Source organism: Crotalus tigris, unplaced genomic scaffold, assembly GCF_016545835.1.
Source record: "Crotalus tigris isolate CLP2741 ecotype Arizona unplaced genomic scaffold, ASM1654583v1 scf7180000017589.2436309, whole genome shotgun sequence".
In the NCBI taxonomy this organism is placed as follows: Eukaryota; Metazoa; Chordata; class Lepidosauria; order Squamata; family Viperidae; genus Crotalus; species Crotalus tigris.
The window spans coordinates 964,447-989,437 of record NW_024096495.1 but is presented as its reverse complement, the minus strand read 5'-3'; the positions used below and the strand labels follow the sequence as shown (position 1 = coordinate 989,437).

At 40.7% G+C, this 24,991-nt stretch overlaps 1 protein-coding gene across 4 annotated transcripts in view; it reads right to left on the bottom strand.

The window, feature by feature from the left end:
- Nucleotides 1-24,991, bottom strand: part of PDK3 (pyruvate dehydrogenase kinase 3) — a 55,576-nt gene that overhangs the window by 22,038 nt on the left and 8,547 nt on the right. For 3 of the 4 annotated variants that reach the window (XM_039363079.1, XM_039363093.1, XM_039363100.1), the window contains exons 2-6: nt 19,597-19,738; nt 10,762-10,833; nt 8,624-8,808; nt 2,208-2,222; nt 1,165-1,254 (exon numbers count right to left, since the gene is read on the bottom strand). In XM_039363079.1, coding sequence (XP_039219013.1) covers nt 1,165-1,254; nt 2,208-2,222; nt 8,624-8,808; nt 10,762-10,833; nt 19,597-19,738 — 504 coding nt within the window. The remainder of the gene's footprint in view (nt 1-1,164; nt 1,255-2,207; nt 2,223-8,623; nt 8,809-10,761; nt 10,834-19,596; nt 19,739-24,991) is intronic. The other variant, XM_039363088.1, reaches the window with a different exon arrangement.

Below are 24,991 nucleotides of genomic sequence, written 5' to 3'. Positions count from 1 at the left end.
GACAAAGTAATTATTGGCATCTCACTCATAATATAGATATACAATACTGTCCAAGAGAATAAAGTAGTTATTTCAATAATGGATTTTCCAGTGCAGCTTCATAGTTGACAAAACTATTTGAACAAGGAAATGGGTATTTAACCCATTATTTCCAATATTCAATGAATGTAACAAGCACAAAAATCTTGGAGCATTTAAAAAAAATTAAAATATTTTATGACTACTTTTACTACTATATTTTACTAAGAAGAATATACTTGATTATATTAAGTATCTCAGGGGCTGCCACAAAGAAGAGGAAGTCAAGCTATTCTCCAAAGCACCTGAAGGCAGGACAAGAAGCAACGGATAGAAACTAGCCAAAGAGAGAAGCATCCTAGAACTAAGGAGAAATTTTCTGAGAGTTAGAACAATTAATCAATGGAACAACCTGCCTCCAGAAGCTGTGAATGCTCCAACACTGGAAGTTTTTGAGAAGAGACAGAACAGCCATTTGTCTGAAATGGTATAGGGTTTCCTGCCTGAGCAGGGGTTTGGACTAGATGACCTCCAAGGTCCCTTCCAACTTATTATTGTTGTTATGTATGTTGTGCCTCCATCTAGAGACAAAAAAGTCAGCTCGCTCCTGAATCAATTTTTGCATAATCAAGCTGAGCAATATTTTTTATTTATTTAAACTTAGGAAGCTATTGCTTCATCTCCAAATATATTGAGGACTACAAAGAATTCTGAAGACAGAAAATTAGGAAAAATATAATCTCATTGACTATGAGATACTGATGGGAAAAGGGCCAAGGTCAAGTCCAAAGTGATAATTAATTACAAATAGGGCAACAATATCTATAACTCACTGCAAAACATAGTTAGCAAAGTTAAAGCCAGACATGATATTGCCTCGGAAGCCACTTTACTTGTGTCTTGTTTAATCATGGTACACCTAAGCCATCAGTAACGATACCAAATTTAAACTGAAGTGGGTATGGAAATTTTGGCTAAAAGAATGTGACTGATTTTTAACTATGGTTAGCATCAATAATGCAAAGATCAAGCTATCAAAATATAGAAAGAAGAAGCAAACTTACTTTGATGAAAATTAATATAGCTACTGAATTTATGATCAGAAATTACATTTGAAATGCAAAGCAATATTATTTTTACTTTTACCTTCTACTACATCAGCCACATTACAAGTAGGATCAATGCTCCCAATATGTTTTGGATGAGCAGGATTGGTGACTCCACCAAAAAGCAGTGCTATGAGGATAAAAAGGCAGAATCAATTGAAATACTATTATTTTTAAAGAATAAAAAATTACAGGTTTCTATTCCATGCAAAGGAAAAACAAACCTTGTTAAAATCCTTCATACAGTAAATATCACCATTTATAAATTATTAATACTGAAAAATGTGTTTCCAATGATTGTGAAGAAATCCTTGTGCAGACAAAATGTATACTGGTAACAACTGCTATGCTCCTTTCTTCAGCAGTACTACTTAGACTTTTAATTCCTGCATACAACGTACTACAATACAGATTAGCCTAATTGCAGATTGTATTGAATGGATCCCCTTTACTCAACCTTTTAAATATGTCATGAACAATCATATGAAATGTCACTACGCTCCTCAAAAACATTCACAATCTCTTGGTTTTGAGATTTAGCTCAAGGAAAGACTTAGAGAAAGCTTCCATGAATCTTGTTTCTTAGTAGACTTGTATGGAACTGCTTTGTAATCTATACAGTGCCCAAGACAGATTGATAAATTTTAAAAGAATTAAATGATCATATCAATAAAACTAGGGATGGAATAGTATTTAATACTAAACATAAAGTACATAATTACAACAAACTCACACATTGTTAAAATCCTATCTGTTACCTATCTCTGTGATTTAATTCATACAGCTAACCAACTTAATATCTGAAAAAATTAAGATTGGCTTCATGCAAACTTAACAAAAAATACTGCAATCATTATTTTATGTCAAGCAGCACAAGTCTCACATGGCTTTGCCAGTGCTGTGTTTTATTAAATATCATTTAATCTGTACATTTCTATTTTTAAAATAAAATGGTCCTGCAGAACATCTTAATAAGCAGCCTTCAGATAAACCTACTGAAGTTCAGAAAACTGATATAGTTATGACCTGCTTAATTTCTATTTGAGAGGGTTTAAGACAACCTACAATTCCATACATACATACCGATCATGCTATTCCCTTTGGGGGGTAAGCAAGAGTACAAAAAAAAGAGTAAGAAATAGTAAGACAAAGAAATTAAAGCATGAGAAAAGGAAACAGCTTTCCCCTCAGCTATACACAGCATCACACACTGCCTTTTTTGTTCAACTTTATTCTTCACTCCACACCACTATCTCCACATGAATCCTTTATAGAGGCAATAAAATTATGTCATTTAGCTAACATTCACTTAGATTCTCAGCCACATAATGGCATCATCCATATACATTCTAATATCTCCCCAAGCTTCCTTATTCATTTATAAATAAACATGGAGATACCACTAATCCTTGTCTTATTCTCTACAGAATGTTGACCATTCATTTTCATGTGTGCTTTACTTCCATCATATATCACTCTTATTGCATTTAGCAAACAACTTTCAATTTCATATTTATTACAGAAATAAAAAATAATTTATCAAATGCTTTCTCTAAGTCAGCGGTTCTCAACCTGTGGGTCGGGACCCCATTTGGGGTCGAACGACCATTTCACGGGGGTCGCCAAACAACGTAGTCCACCATTTTCTTTTCCCCTTTTCCTTAGCTGTGCTACTCCCTTTTATTCTATTGACTTTTGAAAGCCAATAGAATAGACTCTCTTGAATAGAGTCTAATTCTATTGGCTTTCAAAAGCCAACAGGAATTGTCCAGGCTGTCTCTGCCCTGCTGAGCCCGCCAAAAGTCCCATTCTGCAAACGGTGCTGCAAGTTGTCTGCAACAAAGGCGAGCTGTCTGGAAGTTTCCACCCCTCCCTGCTGAGGAACTACTAAAAATGTAAGTAAAAGAGGGCCAGGGATGGGAGGTGGGAGGCCGGCAGGCGCAGGGAGGGTTGCTGGCGTGCATGGGGCCCAGTGGGTGCCTTACCTCCCTTGGGCTGGGCCAGCTGGTGGCCCAGCCAGTGGGAGGCCTGCGCCATCTCTGCCACTTGCCAGCTACGCCTCGGCTGGCGCAGGGGGCGGTACTACGCCTGCACGGTGCTCCTGGGCAGGGAAAGTCCTCGACTTACGACCAGTTGGGTAGTCCTCGACTTACAACCGGTTGGATAGTTCTCGACTTACGACCGGTTGGGGGTCGTGGCATTAAAAAGGTTGAGAACCACTGCTCTAAGAAAACAAATAGATAGCAAACTATATACTATACTTTACTAATAAGCTGGCAGAAAATATTAATATAATTTGCTAAAAACAAAATCTGATCTGTATGGTCTCTGTCCAGAATAATGTTATACTTCACATATATGGCTCTGTATCACCTCTTAATCTTTTTCAATTAAAATACTGCTAACACCTCACTGGGCACCCTGCACAGACCAATTTTCTTGTAGCTTTTGAGGCATACTTGCTACTTTTCTCCTTGTGGAATAACATTCTTTCATATATATGTGCATATATAATTGCATAATCACTCCTTAAGCAAACCATATCTATATTTTAATGATTTATGTGTCATTAAGTCAATGGTAACGCTTAAAGAGCACAGACTGATATTTTTCAGGGTGATCTGTCCCAAGCCTGGCCCTTTACATCCTCCAATTGTGAATCCTTCACCACTGTAATTAAGTCCATCTATCTTGCTGCTGTTTGTCCTCTGAACTGATTTGTCCTAGGATCTATTTGCCTATTTTTTATTTTTGTATATTTTATTTTATTATTCAGGGTGTTTTCCAGAGTCATCTCAAAAAGCAAAGTTCAAAAATGCCAATACTTTTTCTATCCTTTTTTTGAAGTTCAACTTTCACATCGATAGAGTGTCACAGGGAAAACTACTTATTTTGCTGTTCTGATTTTTGAAGAAAAAAGATACACCGGGCATTTGACTATCATTTCCATAATCTTCATTGCTATCCAGGTCTAGAACAACTCACCCTGGCTTACTTGCCCCAGCCAACTTGCTACGGGACAACTCACCATGGGGACAATTCAATGTACGATAACTCAGTGCAAGATAATCACCAGTTTCTTTGACATTATTTTAATTTTTGTCATTCATAATTCATTTTGCCCCTCCTTTAGCATTCCTTCTTTAATGATTCTAACCCATCATTTCTTCAATATTATCTTTCTTTATTCCCCCTTCTGTTTTAAGGCCATGCCTTCCTGTCCTTGGCTTGGGAAGGGCAGTTGTGGAAAGTTGGGCTGGAAATCTAAATTTACTCACTGACAACCATTTATTACTGTTAAGTCATGATGATAATTCTATTAGGTTTAAAAATGATTAAACTGTCTACTGAAAAATGTCAACTCAAGTTGGCTCAGTATCATTAAATTCAGTGGCATTTATTTCAGAACGTGCATGCATAAATTCACATTGCCCTATTCAAATGTTTCCTGATCTATACTTGGAACTGCAAAGAGGGCAGCTTTATTTATTTATGTTATTAAGGATAAATTATTTGTTCATTTAATCAATCTGTGATAGATAGGACATATATGCACAAACACACACACAGAGAAAAATGCTCAGAAATATTAACTGAGGATATACAAGCACAAGCTTACATGTGTGTTCTTTAGAAATATAAACATTTAAAATATCCATATTCAGTATTTATATCCAAAATTAAATTTCTATAAATGAGAATCAATTCTTAGAAAAGCTTTATTATTAAGATGGATAACATATCCAATACTGATAGAAGAGAATATCTGTAAGCTTAGGCTTGAATGCATCCCAATATTACCATTTTTTTTTTCATTTTTAAAAAATTCAGCCAAAGCAATTTTCTACAGTCTAAAGCAGGCATGTCAAACTTGTAACATCACATGATGTTGTGCAATGTATCGCAACTTTTTCCCCATTGCCGGCACTGGGGTGGGCGCAGTTTCAGCGTGATGCATCCGGCCTCCAGGCCGGCAGTTTGACATGCCTGGTCTAAAATATCATTTAAATATTAATTTTGGCTACTTGGATCATTAGGAGGAATTACAATAGCAGCTAACAGTGAAAAACAACACCTTGTGCACAATTATTAGGCAAGGTGTATTTTGGAGGATTAATTTTCTTACTGAACAACTACAGTGCTCTCAGTCAAAGGAAAAGTTTATCTATACTGTTTTCACAAGAAAATGTTAGAACTGGCTTTTCCAATTCTGTAACCACATGGAATCTTCAGTAAAGATTTTTACCATTCTTGGTAAAAAAATGTCCCAGGAATTTTTTTTTTGCTGTCTAACTTAGTGGGATGATTGACATTAAGCCAGTTCTCACAGAAATAGCCTACAAGGATCCCACCAGGAGGTAACCTCGAGATGTCGGCTATGAGCAAAGACTCAGAAGAGGAAAAAAAACTGGGAGAGACCCCAGCTCAGGAAAAGCTGGCACCACCTCAGGATGGAGCAGGAGTGCAGCCAGCCAGCGCGTGTCTGAAACTAAAGACTGAGAAGTCTGAGCAGCTAGCCACGGCCACAAAGTAGCGAGTGAGGGACGCCCCATACCAGGAGCCCCCCAGACTGTGCAACTGAGAGCACGCCTGGGGCCTAATTGCCAAAGCCAAAGCTATATTCAATGACACCCAGGGAGATGGAGTAGCTCCATACCTTCACTGAAAAAAAATTAGCCAGGGGATTCATTCAGTTGGCCAGGTTGAGGATGGCGGCCCCTGTGTTTTTTAAAGAGAAGAAAAATAGGTCCCTTAGGCTGTGCATCGACTATAGAAGGCTAAATGGTATATGCATGGAAAATATGTATCCCCTCCCATTGATGAAGGACATGCTGGGGCACCTTGCAAAGCGGAGGATCTTCACTAAGCTGGACTTGACGGAGGCATACTATCAAGTGAGAATTAAGGAAGGGGATGAGAGGAAAACGGAAAATGCCCCTAGGCTGCTACCAGTTCTGAGTGATACTGTTTGGATTACAGGGGGCCCCAGCAGTGTTCATGCAGCTGATAAATGATAAATGACTCCTGTATAAAGGAGTCCTAATATGTCTGGATGATATATTAATTATACCAAAACCAAGGAGGAGCATATGAAATTAGTCAAGAGCAGTGATTGGGAAGCTGCAGAAGGCGCAAATTTATGCGATGTTCTCTAAGTGTGATTTCCATAAAGTCAGCCTAGACTACCTAGGGTACCGGATTTCGAAAGATGGCATAGAGATGGATTCTGGGAAGGTCTGGGCAATATTAGAGTAGGAGCCCCTGCGAACGAGGAGACAATTGCAAAGTTTTCTCAGCTTTGCGAACTTCTATTGCCAATTCATCCCCACATTCGCTCAAATAGCCCTGCTGATCATGAACTTATTGAAGACAAAAGTGGAAGCTAACTCCAGCCCAGCCAACCCCTGAACTGGTCACTTGAGTGCCAAACCACATTCAACAACCTAAAATGTCTTTTGGCGCCGAACATGAAGCACCCTGACCCAGAGAAACCTTTTGTGATACAAGCAGACACCAGCAATGTGGCCGTGGGGGTAGTGCTGCTCCAGAAGAATGAAAAAAGAAATTGCAGCCATGCGCCTACACATCTTGCAAGCTCTTAGAGACTGAGAGATGATAGGCTATCTGGGAAAAGGAAGTCTACGTGGTCCACTGGGCTCTCCTAACTTGGAGGCAATTCTTGAAAGGCAGTAAGAATACTTTTGAGGTGTGGATGGACCACAAGAACTTAAAAGAAATGCGGTCCTCCCAAAAGTTGTCTTCCAAACAAGTCCGATGGGCCCAATACTTCAATCAGTTCAAATTCACTCTCTGCTATCTACTGGGAGGGTGAATTTTTTGGGTGGACAATGGACAGTAGGAGGTCCAGGGGACAAAGGAAAAGTTTATCTATGCTGTTTTCGCAGGAAAACATTAGAACCGGCTTTCCTATTTCTGTAACCACATGGAATCTACAGTAAAGTTATATTCTTGGTTTAAAAAAATGTCCCAGGAATGTCTTTTGCTGTCTAACCTAGTGGGACGGTTTATATCAGTTTTAAATCTGTGGTTAGATATCATTATACTGGTTTTGATTTCTTATGTTTATTTTTTAAAATTTAATTTTAATTGTGCACTGCCATGAGTCTTTTAGAAATATGACACTATAAAATAAAGTAAGTAATATCCCTCAGCTTATTTCTTCAGTCTTGGTAAATTAGCAGCTTCTTGAGAAGCATATCCAAATATACTGCACATATTAAATCAAATTTGCAAGTGTTATGCAATGGAATGGTATGTACAGTGCACTCTTTACATATGTATATAAACAAAAAAAAATCCTGAAAATAACTGAGTAAGAAACACATTTTTCTGTTAAGTTAATTGTAGCTGTTGAAATAGCAGTTTAAAATATGCCATCATCAAAGCAAAACTGGCCAGGTGGATAATTAGTGCAGAATAATTTAAATATTAATTTCAACGTTAAATCTGTGAAATATCACAATGTTAGATGAATCATATTTTACTGCAATTTTAAAAATGGTTCCACTGGTATGTTTTTAAACTGGGCTGGGGAGAAAAACTGGCACAATCACAATGACAAATAATGCAAATCAGATTTCCTTAACGGATAAACAATATGCAATTCAAACAAGCCTTGCTTAGATATTTTTTTAAAAAAATAAGCCTCCTGACCACTGAGCCTTGGCAATTACTGTGACTTGGAGACATCATACATGATAGTGCTTTCTGCCCAATGTACAAGCTGAAGCAACTACTCCTTGCCAAACAAGCAAAGGCATTCATTATACATCCGTTTTTTGACTTTTCCTGGCAACAGATCTTAAAATTAATATATCTTTTATAATTTTTCTATATGCCCTTTATTGCTCAGGTATTTTCCAAGGTCATTTTCTAGATTCCTCACCAATTTCATTTCTCCTGAGAAGCTGAAGGGGGGGAGGAATCTGGAAAAGCTGTTGGCTTGTTTCCTATTAATTTTGACTGATATGCCTTTCTCTTTCTGCCAAATAAAATCCAAAATCCCCACCTACTCCCAAAGGTATTTTTGTCCATTAAACATCCATATTTTTTCATCTCTAATATTAAGAAATTGTGCAGTACTGCAGTTAGCCCAGGAAAAAGACACAAATTCAATAAATAATTCCAATTTGCTAATTATTTTGTTAGCCTGTATTAAATAAAGTCAGGGCAGGACAGTAAATAGCATGTTTTACTAGAACGTAGGAAAATCCAGGTCTAAATGCCCAATGACTTATTATACTCTCTGTATATTCTTTAGCCAATTATCCCCCCACTCTCTAGTGCTAGACTACTTCCCAAATTTCAAATGAGAAGAAAGGTGGAGGAAAGGCAACCATATACAGTGAAATGAAATTCTGAGTAACAAAGATATAAATATTTCAAAAATTACATTCTTTAAAAATGTTTTCACTACAGGCATATATCCTTTTTTGCTGTAAAATACCAATTTATTTCATTATTAAAGAGATACTTACTGTGCTGATTAATAAGCATGCGAAATGAGATGCGATTGGTATAGAATCTATCTAAAAAATACTGAATATTACTGCTCACAAAAGGATCAAATCCATACTTTTCCTTGTATTCAATAACTCCTTGGGCCATGGTAGGAACAACATCATTGTGACGATTCCTGACTTTAATCAAAATATCTAAAAAGCTGCAGAGAAAAAAAAAATAGAAGCAAAAGTATTACAATTACTGTTATTTTCAAATTTTGGATAACAGCTTCAAAATATCATTCACAATTCAGAACCATAAAGTTTGCTGAAGGAAAAGGTTGAACAAAGGTGTCCAGAATGTTAATGAAAATTTCTACTGTGCAATAACTGTAGAATTAAAAATGCTATTATTGTGCAATAGTTCTAAAATAAAAATGATATATCATATAGTTTGTATCTGATTTTGGGATAGCAGTATGCTATTAGGTAATTATTGAATATTTTCAAACTTACACATTATTAGTATTATATTTATTTTAGTGATTTTGGGCCAACCACTATTAGTTCAAACTAGTTTTGAATTTTAAAAATTTGAATCATTGTGAATAATGTCTACAAATTGTAATTGGAAACTAACAATGCTTCAGACAATTTTAAAAAGAAATGGAGAAGAGAAACTGTATGCAAAAGGAAAAACTGATCAGAGTCTACAGTTAGCAGATCGGATCTTCTACATTTGCGCTAAATGAAGCTAGATAAATTCATTGTTGGAAACATGATGGCTAGAGAATAATGGACACAATAATTACATTATCTGCATACATTGCATGAAAAAAAATGATAATTGCAATATACAGATAGCCATAATCCTGGGTAATGATTAACTGTTACTGATATAATTCATAAATATATAGTCAAGAGTACAAATATGGCTTTCTATGAATATTCTAATTAGTATTAGTAGCTTTGTTTTCTCAAATTATCTTAATATCCAAGGAACAGTAAATGTTAATACCACACAACATAATATTGGATCCAGCAGCCATAATTCATGAACCTCTAAGCTTTCTTAAAAAAAAAAATAGACATATAACACTGACTTTAAATTTCACTTCTCCTATCAGAAATTTCTTTAAAGGAGTGAAGAAATGTAAATATAACATTTTCTGCCCAGTAATAAAATCGTATCAGTTTTCCTTGCAGGTACTTTTCTAGCATATATTTCTGATTGCAAGAGAGCATCATTCTTCCTAAGATTCCTTACTTGCCTTTTCCCTCATCTAATCAGCACAGCTTAAGGAAGGCTGAAAATTCCTCATGCAGTTTTCAAATGATTTATTACTCTAATAATAACTGCAAAATCTGAACAGTAATACTGAATCCCAAAACTTTATGTTGACCAACGAGTATTTAAACTACTTACTTGGCTTGCTGATTGGAATAGCACCCCTACTTGAAAATTACTTAATGCTTAAAGACTTAGATTAGAACCTGCTGATTCTATGAGGATTTGACAATGCCAAAAGAAGTCAAATTTTCTACTTTGCTACTTCAAATTAAGAAAACAGAAGTATACAGAAAATGTGAATTTAAAAAATATCTTTTTCTAAAATATAGAGACATGCCAAATAGGATTCTGATACATGGCAATAAAATTGAATTACTTGATTTTTATGACATACTTTCAAAGCCAAAGTATGAAAAATCCACTCTTAGTAGATAATGTCTTTCACAAAGAAATTTGGCTTGGAGCATTTTATGTATGCTTAGTCTTATCTATGCTCTTTGAACTAAACTTATCCAAACTATTTAATGCTATGCTCATTGAAAGCTTTAGCTCAAAAAGGGAAAACAAATAGTTTCAAGATATTCTACATTTATTTGCTTAATTTTTATTTATTAAACTCAATCTAGTCCTTACATCTTTCTGAAATAATTTCACCTGACATTGTGATATTGATTTCTCCTTTTTAAACAAGATCAAGGTCCTAATTAGAAACACATTAATATTGTATAATTTGTTCTAATACAATAATTAAAAATTATTACAATTAAAAACTTAATTAAAAAATTCAAAAGTGCTCATTGAATTATTGCAAGCTTATTACAAGACTAAACTCAGCCCAAGTTCAACATACTGATTTCATGTTTCAACACCTTTCTTTACTTACTTATCTAAAACTTGTGGATCTTCAGGATTTTTATTTTCATACTCTAAAAGCTCAAGAAAGCTCTGCATATACCTGAAACATAGAAGAAGAATATATGTGATATTTGCATATTAAATTTGCAGACATCAACCTGGAGGGAAATTTCTAATACTCTGGAAGGTAGACTTGAACACTGGACTCTATCCAACAAGATGCAGTTCAGTGGTGAGAACAGTAAGGTCCTGCACTTAAGAAGGAAAATTCAAATGCACAGGTATATAATACGTAGTACCTGGGTGAACAGTAGTAACTGTGAGAGGGATTTAGGTGTCGTAGTGCAGGGATCCCCAATCCCTGGGCTGTGGCCTATTTACAACCAGGCAGCACGAGTGGCAGCCATCACACATGCACGCACCACTCAACTTGTGCGATCAGCAGGCTATTGCAAGTACACACGCACAGCTCAACTTATGCAAGTCAAGCTGCATGCACATGCGTGCTGGCCCACCATTCACGTGACCCAGTTACACTCTCCCCACCAGGCCACTTAAATATTAGTCAGCAGTGTGATGCAGCTATCAAAAAAGCCAGTGCAGACTTAGGCTGTATCAACAGAAGATAGCATCACGATCACAATATGTGATAGTACTGCTATCTACTACACCATGAAGGACACACTGCATCCCGTTCTGGTTGCCACAATACAAAAAGATGTTGAGATCCTAGAAAGAGTGAAGAGAAGAGCAATGAAGATAGTAAGAGGTCTGGAGGCTAAATTGTATAATGATTGTGAACAGTTAAGGGAACTAGGTATGTCTAGCCTAACAAAGAGAAGGATTAGGGATGACATGATAGCTGTCTTCCAGTACTTGAACTGTTTTCACAGGGAAGGGGCGTTGTCTTACCTGAACGCCTTTTCTCAGCAGGATGATGTAGAGTCCAAATGGATGGGTTCTATGACGGCCTTCCTGCCTGGCAGACTGGGTAAAAACTTCGGCCACACCCCTTCCTTTGGGCGTGACCCCAGTTTTGACTTAGGCGAGAAACTTTGTTGGAATTAACCTTGCAGCTCTTTATTATATCTTTATTATATCCCTGCCTAGACCTATCCTCTGGGTGGGCTTGGACTCTACATCATCCTGCTGAGAAAAGGCGTTCAGGTAAGACAACGCCCCTTCTCCAGCAGGATGACTGTAGAGTCCAAATGGATGGGACATACCAAAGCCCTCATGTCCCCCTGGGAGGGAATGTCTAGGCTACCGAACTCTGAGCAGATACGACCTGTTGAAGAACTCTTCTGCCAAAAGCCGCGTCTGCTGCTGCTAGGGAGTCTAAACGGTAGTGTCGAATGAAAACCGAAGGTGAGGACCAGGTTGCGGCCCTGCAAATCTCTTCCACCGGAGCTTGCGTTAGCCACGCCGCAGATGTGGCTGCGCTCCGAGTTGAGTGGGCAGTCACCTGAGTGGGTGCTGGCAAATCCTGTGAGACGTAGGCCTGCGCTATGCAGGCTCTGATCCACCTGCCTATGGTGGAAGAAGATACCTTCTTTCCCATAGTTGATGGTTGAAAGGACACAAATAATGCTTCAGTCTTTCGGAAAGCCGAGGTGCGTTTCACGTAAAACACAGTGCTCTCCGTACGTCTAGCTTGTGCCATCTGTGTTCTAGCTTATGTTTGGGTCTTGGACAGAAATCAGGAAGCGTAAGTTCCTGAGATCTGTGAAAGGTGCTATTTACCTTCGGGATGAAGGTCGGGTCTGGTCTAAGAACGACCCTGTCTTTGAAAAAGGTACACAGATCCTTCCTTACTGACAGAGCTGCTAGTTCTGAAATTCTCCTTGCCGAAGTAATTGCCACAAGGAAAGCTACCTTCAGTGATAGGTGATGGAGTGAGCATGTTTCAAGAGGTTCGAAGGGTGCAGATGTCAAGGCTAGAAGGACCCTAGGCAGGTTCCAGGACGGGTACCTGTGTATGACTGGGGGCTTTGTGTTAGACGCCCCTTTTAAGAAGGCATTAATCGCTGGATGTTGTGCTAGGGAAGTTAAGTTGTCGCAGGAGAGTACGGTTGAGAGGGCCGATATCTGTCTGCGGATGGTATTGACTGACAGGCCCCTATTAAGACCCTCCAATAGGTAGTCTAGGATATTGGGGATAGATACTGCGGTCGGGTCTAGGTGAAGCGAAGCGCACCACCTGCAGAATCCCTTCCATGTAGCGTCGTAAATCCTATTGGTGGACGCCCTTCGTGATGCCTGTATGATCGATATCACCCCTGCAGAATAAGATTGTTTAGTTAAGCTTTGCCGCTCAAATGCCAAGCGGCTAGTTGTAGCCACTGGGGATCTGGGTGTACAAGCTTGCCCTGACTGAGTTTTACCCTGTCCGGGGGAATCCTCCACGGAGGTGATATCGAAAGGTCCACGAGGTCGGCAAACCACGGGCGCCGTGGCCAGTGAGGGGCAATGCAGACCATTTCTGCGCCCTCCAGGATCATCTTGCGTATGGTTGCCGGTATTAGTGGCAGCGGTGGGAAGGCGTACAGGAGTTGCGCCGGCCACCGGCACCTGAGAGCATCCGTTCCCTCCGATCCCGGGGACGGGAATCTGGAGAAGAACCTGGGGAGTTGTGTATTCTTGTGGTTGGCAAATAGATCTAGGTGCGGTTGTCCGAACCTCCGGGAGATCTCCTCGAAGAGAGCCGGGTCCAGACGCCATTCCGACTGGTCCACCTTGGCTCTGCTCAGGGAGTCCGCCTGGGTGTTTGTTTCCCCTGAGATGTGTTCCGCTCTGATGGAACTCACATTGGCTTCTGCCCACCGAGCCAGAACCAATGCTTCTTTCATTAGTTCCACTGATCTCGTTCCTCCCTCCTTGTTTACATGTGCCTTGGCTGCTACATTGTCTGTAAGCACGAGGACGTGTCTCCTCGTTACTAGGTGTGAGAAATGACGGAGGGCCAGGTGTATGGCCCGGAGCTCTAGCCAGTTGATGCTGTGTGACAGGTCCTTTTGACCCCACTGGCCCTGTGCTATCTGGGTCCCCAGATGGGCTCCCCATCCGAACAGGCTCGCATCTGTCGTGAGCGTGACCCTGTTCGGTTCCCTGAATATGCTCCCCTTGAGTGTCATGGGGGATAGCCACCATTTTAGTGATTTCATCACCTGTGCTGGTACCAGCACACTCCTGTTGGAGGTGCTGAGGTTCCTCCTCTGGTAGGGTAGGAGGAACCACTGCAACTCCCTCGAGTGGAGCCTTGCCCATGGGATGATGCCCATGCAAGATATCATCTTTCCCAGGAGCTTCGAGAGTTGTAGCAAGGGCACTCTCCTGATCTTTTGAATTTGGTGGATTAGCTTGGATATGCTGATCAGTCGCTCCTGGGAAGGGAATACCCTGCACTGTGACGTGTCTATCACCGCGCCCAGGTGTTGCAGTCTCCTTGAGGGAATGAGGTGGCTCTTGTTTAGATTGACCGAAAATCCGTGCCCCTGTAGGGTTCGGATTGTGGTCTTGAGATCTGTCCTTGCTTGTTCCCGAGATCTGGACTGAATCAAGATGTCGTCCAGATAAAACTGGACGCGAACCGGAATCAACCTGAGATGGGCCGCTAGTATAGCCAAGATCTTTGTGAATACCCTTGGTGCTGACGACAGTCCGAAGGGTAATGCCCTGTATTGGTAATGTCGCCCCGCGTAGGTAAATCTGAGGAATTTCCGGTAGCTGGGGTGGATGGGGATGTGTAGGTACGCCTCTGTGAGATCTATTGAGGATAGTAGATCGTCTTCCCTGACGCTGGCTAGTATGGACTTTAAGGAGTGCATCTTGAACCTCCTGTACTTTATGAAATAGTTCAGGCCCTTCAGGTCCAAGATTGCTCTCCACCCTCCTGATGTCTTTGGGATGACGAAGAGGATAGAGTAAAATCCTCTTCCCTCCTCCTCCTTTGGTACCTTCTCTATGGCCTGAATTGACAGGAGGTGGACTATAGCCGAAGTTATCAGCCTCGTCTTGTGTGCTCTTCTGGAGATGGGACATCTGATGAACCGGTTTGGTGGGGGAGAGCAGAAGTCTAAGGTCAGGCCATGTCTGATCGTTTCCAGGACCCAGGAGTCGGTCGTGGTCTGCTCCCAGACCCTGATGAAATTTCCTAACCGACCCCCAATGGGAGTATCCTGTTTGGCGTCACTTGGTGCGTTTAAAGGATCTGCCTCCCGCTCCCCTATATGGGCGTCTGGACTGGAACTGGCCCCTGGCTCCCGGGCTCTGGCGATCCTGGGTTCGATCCTGTCTGGGGTAGAAGGATCGTGAGCCTCTGGGCCAGTCCCAGGATTGCCCTGATCGAAAGGGCTGCCTCCATTCCCAGGGGCTTCCTGGGCGGGAACCCTGTCTCCGGAAGTCCTGACTGCCTCTCCTGTCTAACTTCTTTGATGGGTGTACTAGGATTTTTTTCTTGTCTCTGCCTTCGCTGACATGTGGGTCCAGAATGGAACCAAATAGGTCTACTCCACTGTATTTGGACGTCGAAAGACGCCATTTGGACCTCAGGTCTGTCTTCCAATTTTTGAGCCATAGTAGCCTACGTGAGGCCACTGTGGCCGCAATGGATCTAGCCGCATACTTTGTTGCGTACAGTGAAGCGTCTGAGACAAATTGCGAGGCCGCGAGGAGCTTGGCCAATGTTTGGTGTATTCTGACCTGGTCTGGAGGCACCGTGCCTTGCAGTTCCCTCAGCCACATGATGCTGGCCCTCGCGAAGAAAGATGAGGAAGTGGCTGCTCTGGCCGCCCAGGCTGCAGCCATATGGGAACGCCGGAGTGAGTGTTCAAATTTCTTCTCCTCAGGCCTCAAGACCTCCGCCATGTCTCCTGGAATCGCGGAGGTAGAAAATAATGAGATTAATGGGTTATCGACAGTGGGAACCTCTAACATGTTAGAGAAGGAGGGAGATAGGTTGAAAAGCTTTCTTTCCGCGCTGTTTGGTGCCGGTGGGCTTGCAAGTGAGGACCATTGTTCCTCCAGCGTGGTCATGAAGACCTCCGCACATGGGATGTACTTATCTTGTGGAACCTTTTTGGCAAACAGAGGATTGGCCTCCTTGCTTGTTGAGGGCTTCTCATCCTGTACTGATGTTAGGTTGACTGTGGAAACAGCCTTTACCAGGAGTGATTTTAGGAGCGCTGGGTTAAAGAGTCCAGAGCTCGTTGCCTGCTCAGGTGCCGTCTCCTCGTCCTCCGAGAGGGGCATGTCTGACATGTCGAGGTCCACTGAGTCACCCTCTCCCAGTTGAGAGGAAGTTTCAGAGGTGCTGGTAGGGGGTGGCCTAGCCCGACCCTTACGGGGTGTGTGAAAGGCCACTTGTCCCTTAGAAGCCATGAACTGGGAGAATGCATCCTGCATGAATGCATGGAATTGTGCCGACCAAATGCCCTCCTGCGCTTTGTCGTTAGAGTGAGGCGCTGGGGTGCGGTCGGGTGAAGAAGCTGGTGAGGAGGGGTTGGAGGAGTCTAACTGTTCAGTTTCCCCAGGAGGAGACCAAGTCTTAAGCACTTCCTCGGCAGTAGGGTCTGTGCTGGGTGTCACCGCTGGGACAGGGGAAACCGAATTTGTCCCATTGGCATTGGTTCTCTGTGCCCTGCTAATCTGTCTTTCTAAAGCCAAATGTCTCCTCAAAGCCTCTCGCTCAGCCGTTTTAGACTGTCCCTTCTGAGAAAGGTGTTTTGTTTTAGCTTTCTTCTTCCCCCCCACCTCAGATTCAGAAGATCTGCGTTTTTGTTGCTGCTGTGGGGGGGACAATTGAGGGACCTGTGTGACTGAATACGAGACATTGTCTGCCATTGTGCCAGACACCCCGAGTAGGTAGTGCCTGGAGTGGGGGACAGGATACGCAGATCAGATGCAGATGTTTGGGGCTGAGCCCTCCTCTGCCTATACAAACAATGGCCGGACAGACAGGAGTCTTTGGACAGAAGATCCTGCAAGGCAGTGACTAAAGGTCACTATAGGAACAGTCAGAGAAAAATACTCCTCCTCACCTCCTCACTTAGTCCAGAGAAAGTGCAGTTTATACCTCTCTCTCCCCCTGTCTGTGGCTGTGGCAGCCGACCACGATCAGAAAGGTTCTCTTCCTTTTCCCTCTTCCTTCCTCCTGTCTCAGCTTCTTGCGATAATCCCGGATTTTAGCTTAAGGGCTGCCCCTTTGTCTGCAAGGGAATGGAGTCCGGATGGCCCCGCCCCCAAGGGAAAACGGCGGGAAGGTCCGTTCGCTCAAAATGGCGAATGTGGAAGAAACCACGCCTCCTAATGTTAGCCCGGGAATCCACGAGGTTCAAACAATGGCGGATCTTTGACTCTGAGGGACCGCGCCTCTCCTCTAAGGAGAAGGCACTTCTAGCGCTGGTTCTGCCTCTCGCGCCGCTCCGCTGGTCTATGCCGAGCGGCGCCGCGGTTTAGCCGCTTTCCGCGCGGCTCAGCTGTTTCGCGCTGAGCGGCGCCTCGTTCTATCGGCCCCAATCACGCTTTCCGCGCGGCTCAGCTGTTTGGCGCTGAGCGGCGCCTAGTTCTATCGCCCGAACCGCTCAGCTGTTTGGCGGCCCCGGAGAGCGGCGAGCAATCCGGTAGTGAAAACCCCCGCCCCAACAGCTGCTCGGTGGGCCGGTTATCGGCGGGCGAGCGATCCGGTCCGGCTCCAAGCCTCCCGTTAGTCCCTGACGCCCCACTCACGAATCCGCCGATCCCGGCTGCCTCTCTCGAGTCCTATCCGCTGCCAGACAAATTTTCGTTCAACTGGAGGAAGAGGGGATTCCCTTTTTTTTTTTTTTTTTTTTTTTAAGTTAAGTTAGTTTTGTTCTGAGAGCTGCTTCTCGCACTTCTACCAGGCTTCGAGACTGAGTCAAAACTGGGGTCACGCCCAAAGGAAGGGGTGTGGCCGAAGTTTTTACCCAGTCTGCCAGGCAGGAAGGCCGTCATAGAACCCATCCATTTGGACTCTACAGTCATCCTGCTGGAGAAGAGGAGGTTGACTTATTCTCCAAAACACCGGAGGACAGGACAAGAAGCAATAGATGGAAGCTCATTAAAGACAGATCCAATCTGTAACTAACGAGAAATTTCCTGACAGCGAGAACAATCATTCAGTGGAACGTCTCCTGGTTGGACTAGAAAACATTCAAGATCCCTCCCAGCCCCATGATTCTATGAGTTAATATTATTATTTTTGGATTGTGGAATGAAAAAAGAAACTTGGCTTTATAGAGACTAAGAATGCATTCCTTGGAATAATAGATTGATTTAGACTGGAATTTTGAAATGCTTAATTAATTAGGAGATTTTTGTGTATAATAATACATCTTGATATGGTATGATAATTAATTGGATGGAATTTGGTTTCTTTAATGAATGGAAATGAATTAAGTTAAAGATTACTATAAGTAACAAAAATGGACTTATTGGCTGAAAGGTTAAGGATAATGATTTAGATTTAGAAGTAAGAAAACTATAACTATATACATGTGTAATGTTTAATTACTTAAGAGATGTTTGTGTATAATAATACGATTTGATATGATATTGTTTTTTTTAATTAAACTAGTTATTATTGGAAGAAGAAATAAAGAAGATTGGTGATAAAAAAGGGATGAGAGGGATTAAGAACTTGAATATATTTGCAAGAGGTATTTGAAGTGATAATATGTTGATGTAAAACACTATCTGATTATGGTAATTGAAACTGATTTAAAGTTTTAATAAACAGGTTTAGTAGTAATAGAAATTTAGGATAGAAATGAAATATATTAAATTTACTATGTTACTTGAGGGAAATAGATAGTGAATGTATTAAGTTGAGCTGTTATTATGTGATTTTATGTTGGAATCTTTGTTTACCCAAACACCACGGTGTGTCTTAAACACTTTTTGTTAAAACTATAAAACCAATAAAATATATTTAAAAAAAATATTATTTTTGGAAAAGAAATAAAAAAAATCAGTTCCCCCAGAAGTTAGTAAAGACGCAAATGTACACTCTAAGGATGGACAACCTTTCCTGAGAAAAGTAGTCAACATGGAATAGGAGAAATGGTTCTGATGGATAGAACAATTTTTCAATGCAAACAAGGCATAACACAAGTATCCAGATTGGGGTGATTTTTTTTTTTACACAGAAGTTAATAACAACCATAGCTATCATAATTTTGTAATATGAAAGATCAACATTTTCAATATTATTTGTATCGGCTTCTGTAACAGAGAGAGCTATAACATGAGTGTTATCACATGACTATGAGGTGTTGGTAATGACTGTAAGTGCAACAGATTGCCAAGCATCCAGGTCACAATCACATGGCATGTGGTATGTGTGCGCACGCATGCTTTGTGATGGTTGGAAGTGCTTTACAGGCCTTAAAGTACTCTTTCCAAGGCTATTAAGCTGGACAATTGTTAAGTTACCAGTCGTTAAGCAAGGACTACCTATATAGGTAAATATTTTTTTAAAGAAAGGTCAACTTAACATAACGTAAATTATCTTCAGTGGCAAATGATAATCTTAGTCTTATACTATAAAATTGCATAATTAATACACCCATGTATCCATGTTTATACATATACACAAAAATTATTTTAAATTGTTGTAGCAGACTAAAAAAGCGCTTAGAAAATTAGGGGAGCAGTAAAAAAACAGGGAATAGTTTCTACCAGTAAGGCCAGAAAAAAAGGGAATTGAGCTTTTCTAAAAGGAAAGAAGTAAAAATGCACAAGGCAAGTAGAGAATGGAGCAGAAACACAGCTACTGAATTAATTATAAGAAAATACAGTATGTTAGAACTAAGTTTCATTTGCCCTTATTTTAATGAGTGCTTACCAACTTTGTACTAGCTTAACAGAAGGCCTATTCAACAAATTGTCAGGCAACAAATTTACTTCTCTCATAGTATTAGCAAGTCGCACAGGAAGCTCTTTTCTCAGGAACATGTATGATGTTTTCTCACATGCATTATCACGCCCTGTGGAAAGAAAAGAGTTTTATGTTTTCATGTTCTTGAAACATTCTTAGACAATACAAATAAGATATTAAAATATAATTTATTGGGACTGCACTTTATTATTGTAAGTTTTCTTCTTGGTTACTAAATATGATTTCAATCTGATTATAAGAATTCTGCATCAAGCTTAACATCATTCCTGGCTATGGCTGTTTATTGTAGCTTTTTTTTTTACACAAACTAGTCATTTTGTAAAGGATGAAAGTCTGGGAAATATAATGAACTTCAGTGATTAAACTCTGATATGTAATATATAAACATACATTGTAAGTCTATCCGAATTATCAACCACAACAAAATCATCAACTTCAAGAATTTCTTACCATATTTCACATATCATATCTATTAAAGGTTTAAAGGTTTCACCTGTCCAGTCGTAACCAACTCAAGAAAGGGGGTGCTCAGCACTGATTCTCAGCCAAGGAAGCCTGCATTGTCTGACAAAACGCTTCCGTCGTCATGTGGCCAGCATGAAAATATGGAACGCAGAAACCTCCCTATCGAAACATATCTATTTATTCACATTTGCATGCTTTCAAATTGCTAGTTTGGCAGAAGCTGGGACATATAATAGCTCATACCATCGCATGACACTCAGGTCTCAAACCCGGGCTGGCTTTCCAGCTGACAAGCCCGATGTCTTAACTGCTGAGCTGTCATGCCACCCAAGACCATTATTAAGGCAACTGAGTGCAATAGCACAGCCACAATGCTCTCAACTTCTGATCCTGTATATCAAAAAATTTAATAGACTATTTCCTATTTAATGTACAAGTGAGATCACAAGAAGGTCATTTCCTGAAGTTCTCAAATCCTAGATAAACTAGCTTAGGATATAATGTAATCTTTAATTAGCTTCCATTTGCTTCTGATGAAGACTGGATCCAACATTATATATATTTTTATATATTTTCAACTGTGTTAATTCACATTCAGGATATAACGATAACGATTAATAAAATAAATCTGTTTGGTCCAAATTACTTCTTTTCAAAACAAATATCAGAGGATTTTAATAGTACAATACTTGATTTTGTCTCTATACAGATAGTTTTGTATGTGGATAGTTTTAGGGATGGAGAGATAGGTTAATTCGTTGCTGAATTTCTCTACAATGATAGTTAGACTAGTATTACAGTACACATATACCAACAAACTCCATGTACTTCTCATAAACCAATGGTTCTGTTGGAAAAGTGTGTGTGATAAAAGAAAATCTGTTCTCTGAAAAAAGTACAATCTTAAAATGCTAGGGACATCTCAGAAAGTTAGATTTTCTAAAATATTTCCATTAAAATTAATGATAATTAAAGGTTGTACTATGTGCCTCATCCTCATGAAATTTAATGAGCCTTTAGCTTTAACTTTGTTATGACTTTAATGTATAATCTTATGTACTCAGCTAAGTAATATGCTTAATAGGGCTTGTTCCCAGTCAAGTGGATATTGGATTGTAATGCTATCTTCAAATTATCAAAAACCCATTAAAATTTATTCACTGTTCTTATAAGGAAACTTAACCATGCTATAAGTATAAAGTCAGACATTTAGATTTCAGATTAGAGACTATACCCAACTTCATTCCTCTTACCCACCTCTTTAATATTGAAAAAGGCCAAGTGAACTCAGACCTATGTTTTACCTTAATGAGCTGTCAGTATTCCATTTTATGGAAAAGAAAGATTGCAAATGCATTAGTCATAGTCACAAAAGACAACTGCCTGAAAAATGAACAAGTGCTGCAAGGTACTGATTAAGTTATATTCTTGCAGCCCAGGAAATAATGTTAAAAGCATTGCTATGCATATAATAACTAAGATTTGCAATTTGAAAAATCCTTAAGTGTAGTGCAACTGGCACAATCAAAGTCATACTTTTTAAGGCAGTCCCATTATAATCAGTCCAACAGCACATCATTCAGCATCTGTTCACAGATAAATGTACAATGGCAGAATACAACACTGTTATTTCTTATGTATACTTTTCCCTTGCTCTTTTAAGTTATGGCTAACAATGGCTTGTTATAATTTAGCAATGTTCGTTTTAGATATGAACCTAAAATATTAATATATGTTTTCATGCTTGTCCATAATTGAGGTTTTTTTTTCCCTTTTAACTAGAAAACCTTTCAGTTAAAATTAAAATGTGTTATTAAAATACAGATCAGGTTCTTCCATGTAATTTGCTATATAAAGATTGGGGAAACATGCAAATCATAGGTTCTAGAATTCTTCCTAATCACTTACCAACAATGGCTCCACTTCTTTTGCATAATAAAGTCACACACTGTCTTTACATGTGCATATGCATTTCCTCCTCAAATATTAATCAGGGTCAGTACATATATATTGTTTATGTGTAATCATGTTTCTGCTCTCCCCTCCTGTATCTTTTCTCTTTGGGGGTGTATGTACAATGGAAGCACAAGGCTGCCTGAGTATGCTCTAATCTGCATCAAATGACCAGGTGGAAGAAGGGAGTGAGTGAGAATGGAAGAGTCAGCAACAACCAAATTACAGTCCAAATGTACTTCCTGGAATTTTTTTTCTTCGCAGACCTTACCTGAATCTTGGCCATTTTTGAATGTAAGCTTTCTTTTATCAATTTCTCTTATAATATCAAATTTGACACTATTCTTTTTCACTTTTGGAAAGTTATCCTGTTGACTGAGTTCTGAGCCTTACATCATTTTCTTCCAACATTCAATTGTGTTGGAAAGAATAAAAATGATTTAATATATGTTTGAAATTAATAGGTCTGCTGAAAAGAGTAAGGATCTATTGTTCCAATTAGGCACATCAGTCCATTCATCACAAGGAGTCAAACTGTATAATTACAATGCTCTAAACTATTACCTAAACTATCTAAACTATTATCACCAGGACCAGATGGATTACACCCCAGGTTCTCAAGGAACTGGCAGATGTGATCTCAGAATCACTGAACTATATTTTTCAAAGATCCTGGAGCACAGGGGAACTACCAGAGGACTGGAAAAGAGCCGATGTAGTTCCCATCTTCAAAAAAGGAAAAAAAATAGACCCAGGAAACCTATCAGCCTGACCTCAATACCTGGGAAGATCCTGGAAAAGATAATCAAACAACGATCAGCGAACACCTACAGCAGGGGTGTCAAACTCAATTTCATTGAGGGCCGCATCAGCATTGTGGTTGCCTTTGGGGGGCCAGGTGGATGTGGCCTACTGGGTGGGTGTGGACAGAGTGGGTGTGGCCAGCTTTACATTGTTTGCGTCAAGGGTGCCTGTGGGGGCCTGGGCAGGAGTGGAACAGATCTAAGGGTGAGACAGAAGGGGGTGGGACCAGGGCAAGTGCCAAGGCATGGTCCACTGGAGGAGCCTCACTGCCTGCTGAAACCTCTCTGCTGGAGCCAATCAAGCCGGATATGTGAAGTAGGCGAGGGCCATTTGCTGGCCACTTCCAGGCGATGGTGCATTTCTTCATTCCTCACAAAGGGTGACACCTCCCCAGCATGCACCCAGGGGGCGGGGCCGACACAGCAGGGGCTGGTTCCTCGCTGTTTCCAGACAGCCTTGTGAAGCTAAGACTGAATACTTTTCAGCATAAATGGCCACCACAAAATTGTACATTGGCTCCTGGTTGGCCTGGGCCAGGGCCAAGATGGAGGGGGCAGTTCCCTCACTGTTTCCAGGATGGCTTCGCGGGCCACATGAAACCACTTCGCGGGCTGCATCCGGCCACCGGGCCTTGTGTTTGACATGTCTGACCTAGAGGCAACCAAAGTCATTACTAAAAGCCAACATGGGTTTGTCAAAAATAGATCCTGCCAGACAAATCTTACTGCATTCTTTGACCAAGTGACAAAATTAGTGGATCAGAGGAATGCTGTGAACATAATTTACTTGGACTTCAGTAAGGCATTTGATAAAGTAGATCACAACTTACTACTTGACAAGATAGAAAAATGGGGAGTAGATAGCATCACCACCTGATGGATCTGTAGCTGTCTGACCAGCCGTACTCAGCAAGTGGTCCTCAACGGAACCACATCTACATGGAGGGAAATGTGTAGTGGGGTGCCCCAGGGCTCTATTCTGGGCCCAGTGCTCTTCAACACCTTCATTGGACAAGGGGATAGATGGGGAACTCATCAAATCTGCATATGACACCAAGCTGGCAGGAATAGGCAACACTCCAGAAGACAGGCTTAAGATACAGAAGGATCTGGATAGATTTGAACAATGGGCTCTATCTAACAAAATGAAATTCAGTGATGCAAAAAGTAAGGTTCTACATTTAGGCAAGAAAAACCAAATGTACAGGTATAGTATAGTATAGGGGATACCTTGCTCAATAGTAGTAACTATGAGAGGGACCTCGGAGTCCTAGTGGACAATCACTTAAATATGAGCCAGCAGTGTGCTGCAGCTGCCAAAAAGGCCAATACAGCGCTAGGCTGAATTAACAGAGGGATAGAATCAAGATCACATGAAGTATTGATACCAATTTACAATGCGTTGGTAAGGCCACACTTGGAATACTGCATCCAGTTTTGGTCACCACGATGTAAAAAAGATGTTGAGACTCTAGAAAGAGTACAGAGAAGAGCAACAAAGATGATTAGGGGACTGGAGATTAAAACATATAAGGAAAGGTTGATGGAATTGGGTATGTTTAGTTTAATGAAGAGAAGGACGAGGGGGGACATGATAGCACTATTCCAATATCTCAGGGGCTGCCACAAAGAAGAGGGAGTCAAGCTATTTTCCAAGGCGCCTGAAGGCAGGACAAGAAACAACGGATGGAAACTAATCAAGGAGAGAAGCAACCTAGAACTAAGGAGAAACTTCCTGACAGTTAGAACAATTACCCAGTGGAACAACCTGCCTCCAGAAGTGGTGAATGCTCCAACACTGGAGGTTTTTAAGAAGAGACTGGACAGCCATTTGTCTGAAATGGTATAGGGTTTCCTGCCTGAGCAGGGGGTTGGACTAGATGATCTCCAAGGTCCCTTCCAACTTTATTATTATTATTAATGATGAAAACTCTCTTGAATGCATTTGGGTCAATATAAAAGGGGAAAAATGACATTGCCATAGGTGTATACTACAGACCACCCAACCAAACAGAGGAAATAGATGAATTTTTTTGCTAATCAGCTAACTAAGGTATGTAGGAAGCACATCACAGTAGTAATGGGGAACTTTAACTACCCTGACATCAACTGGGAGACAA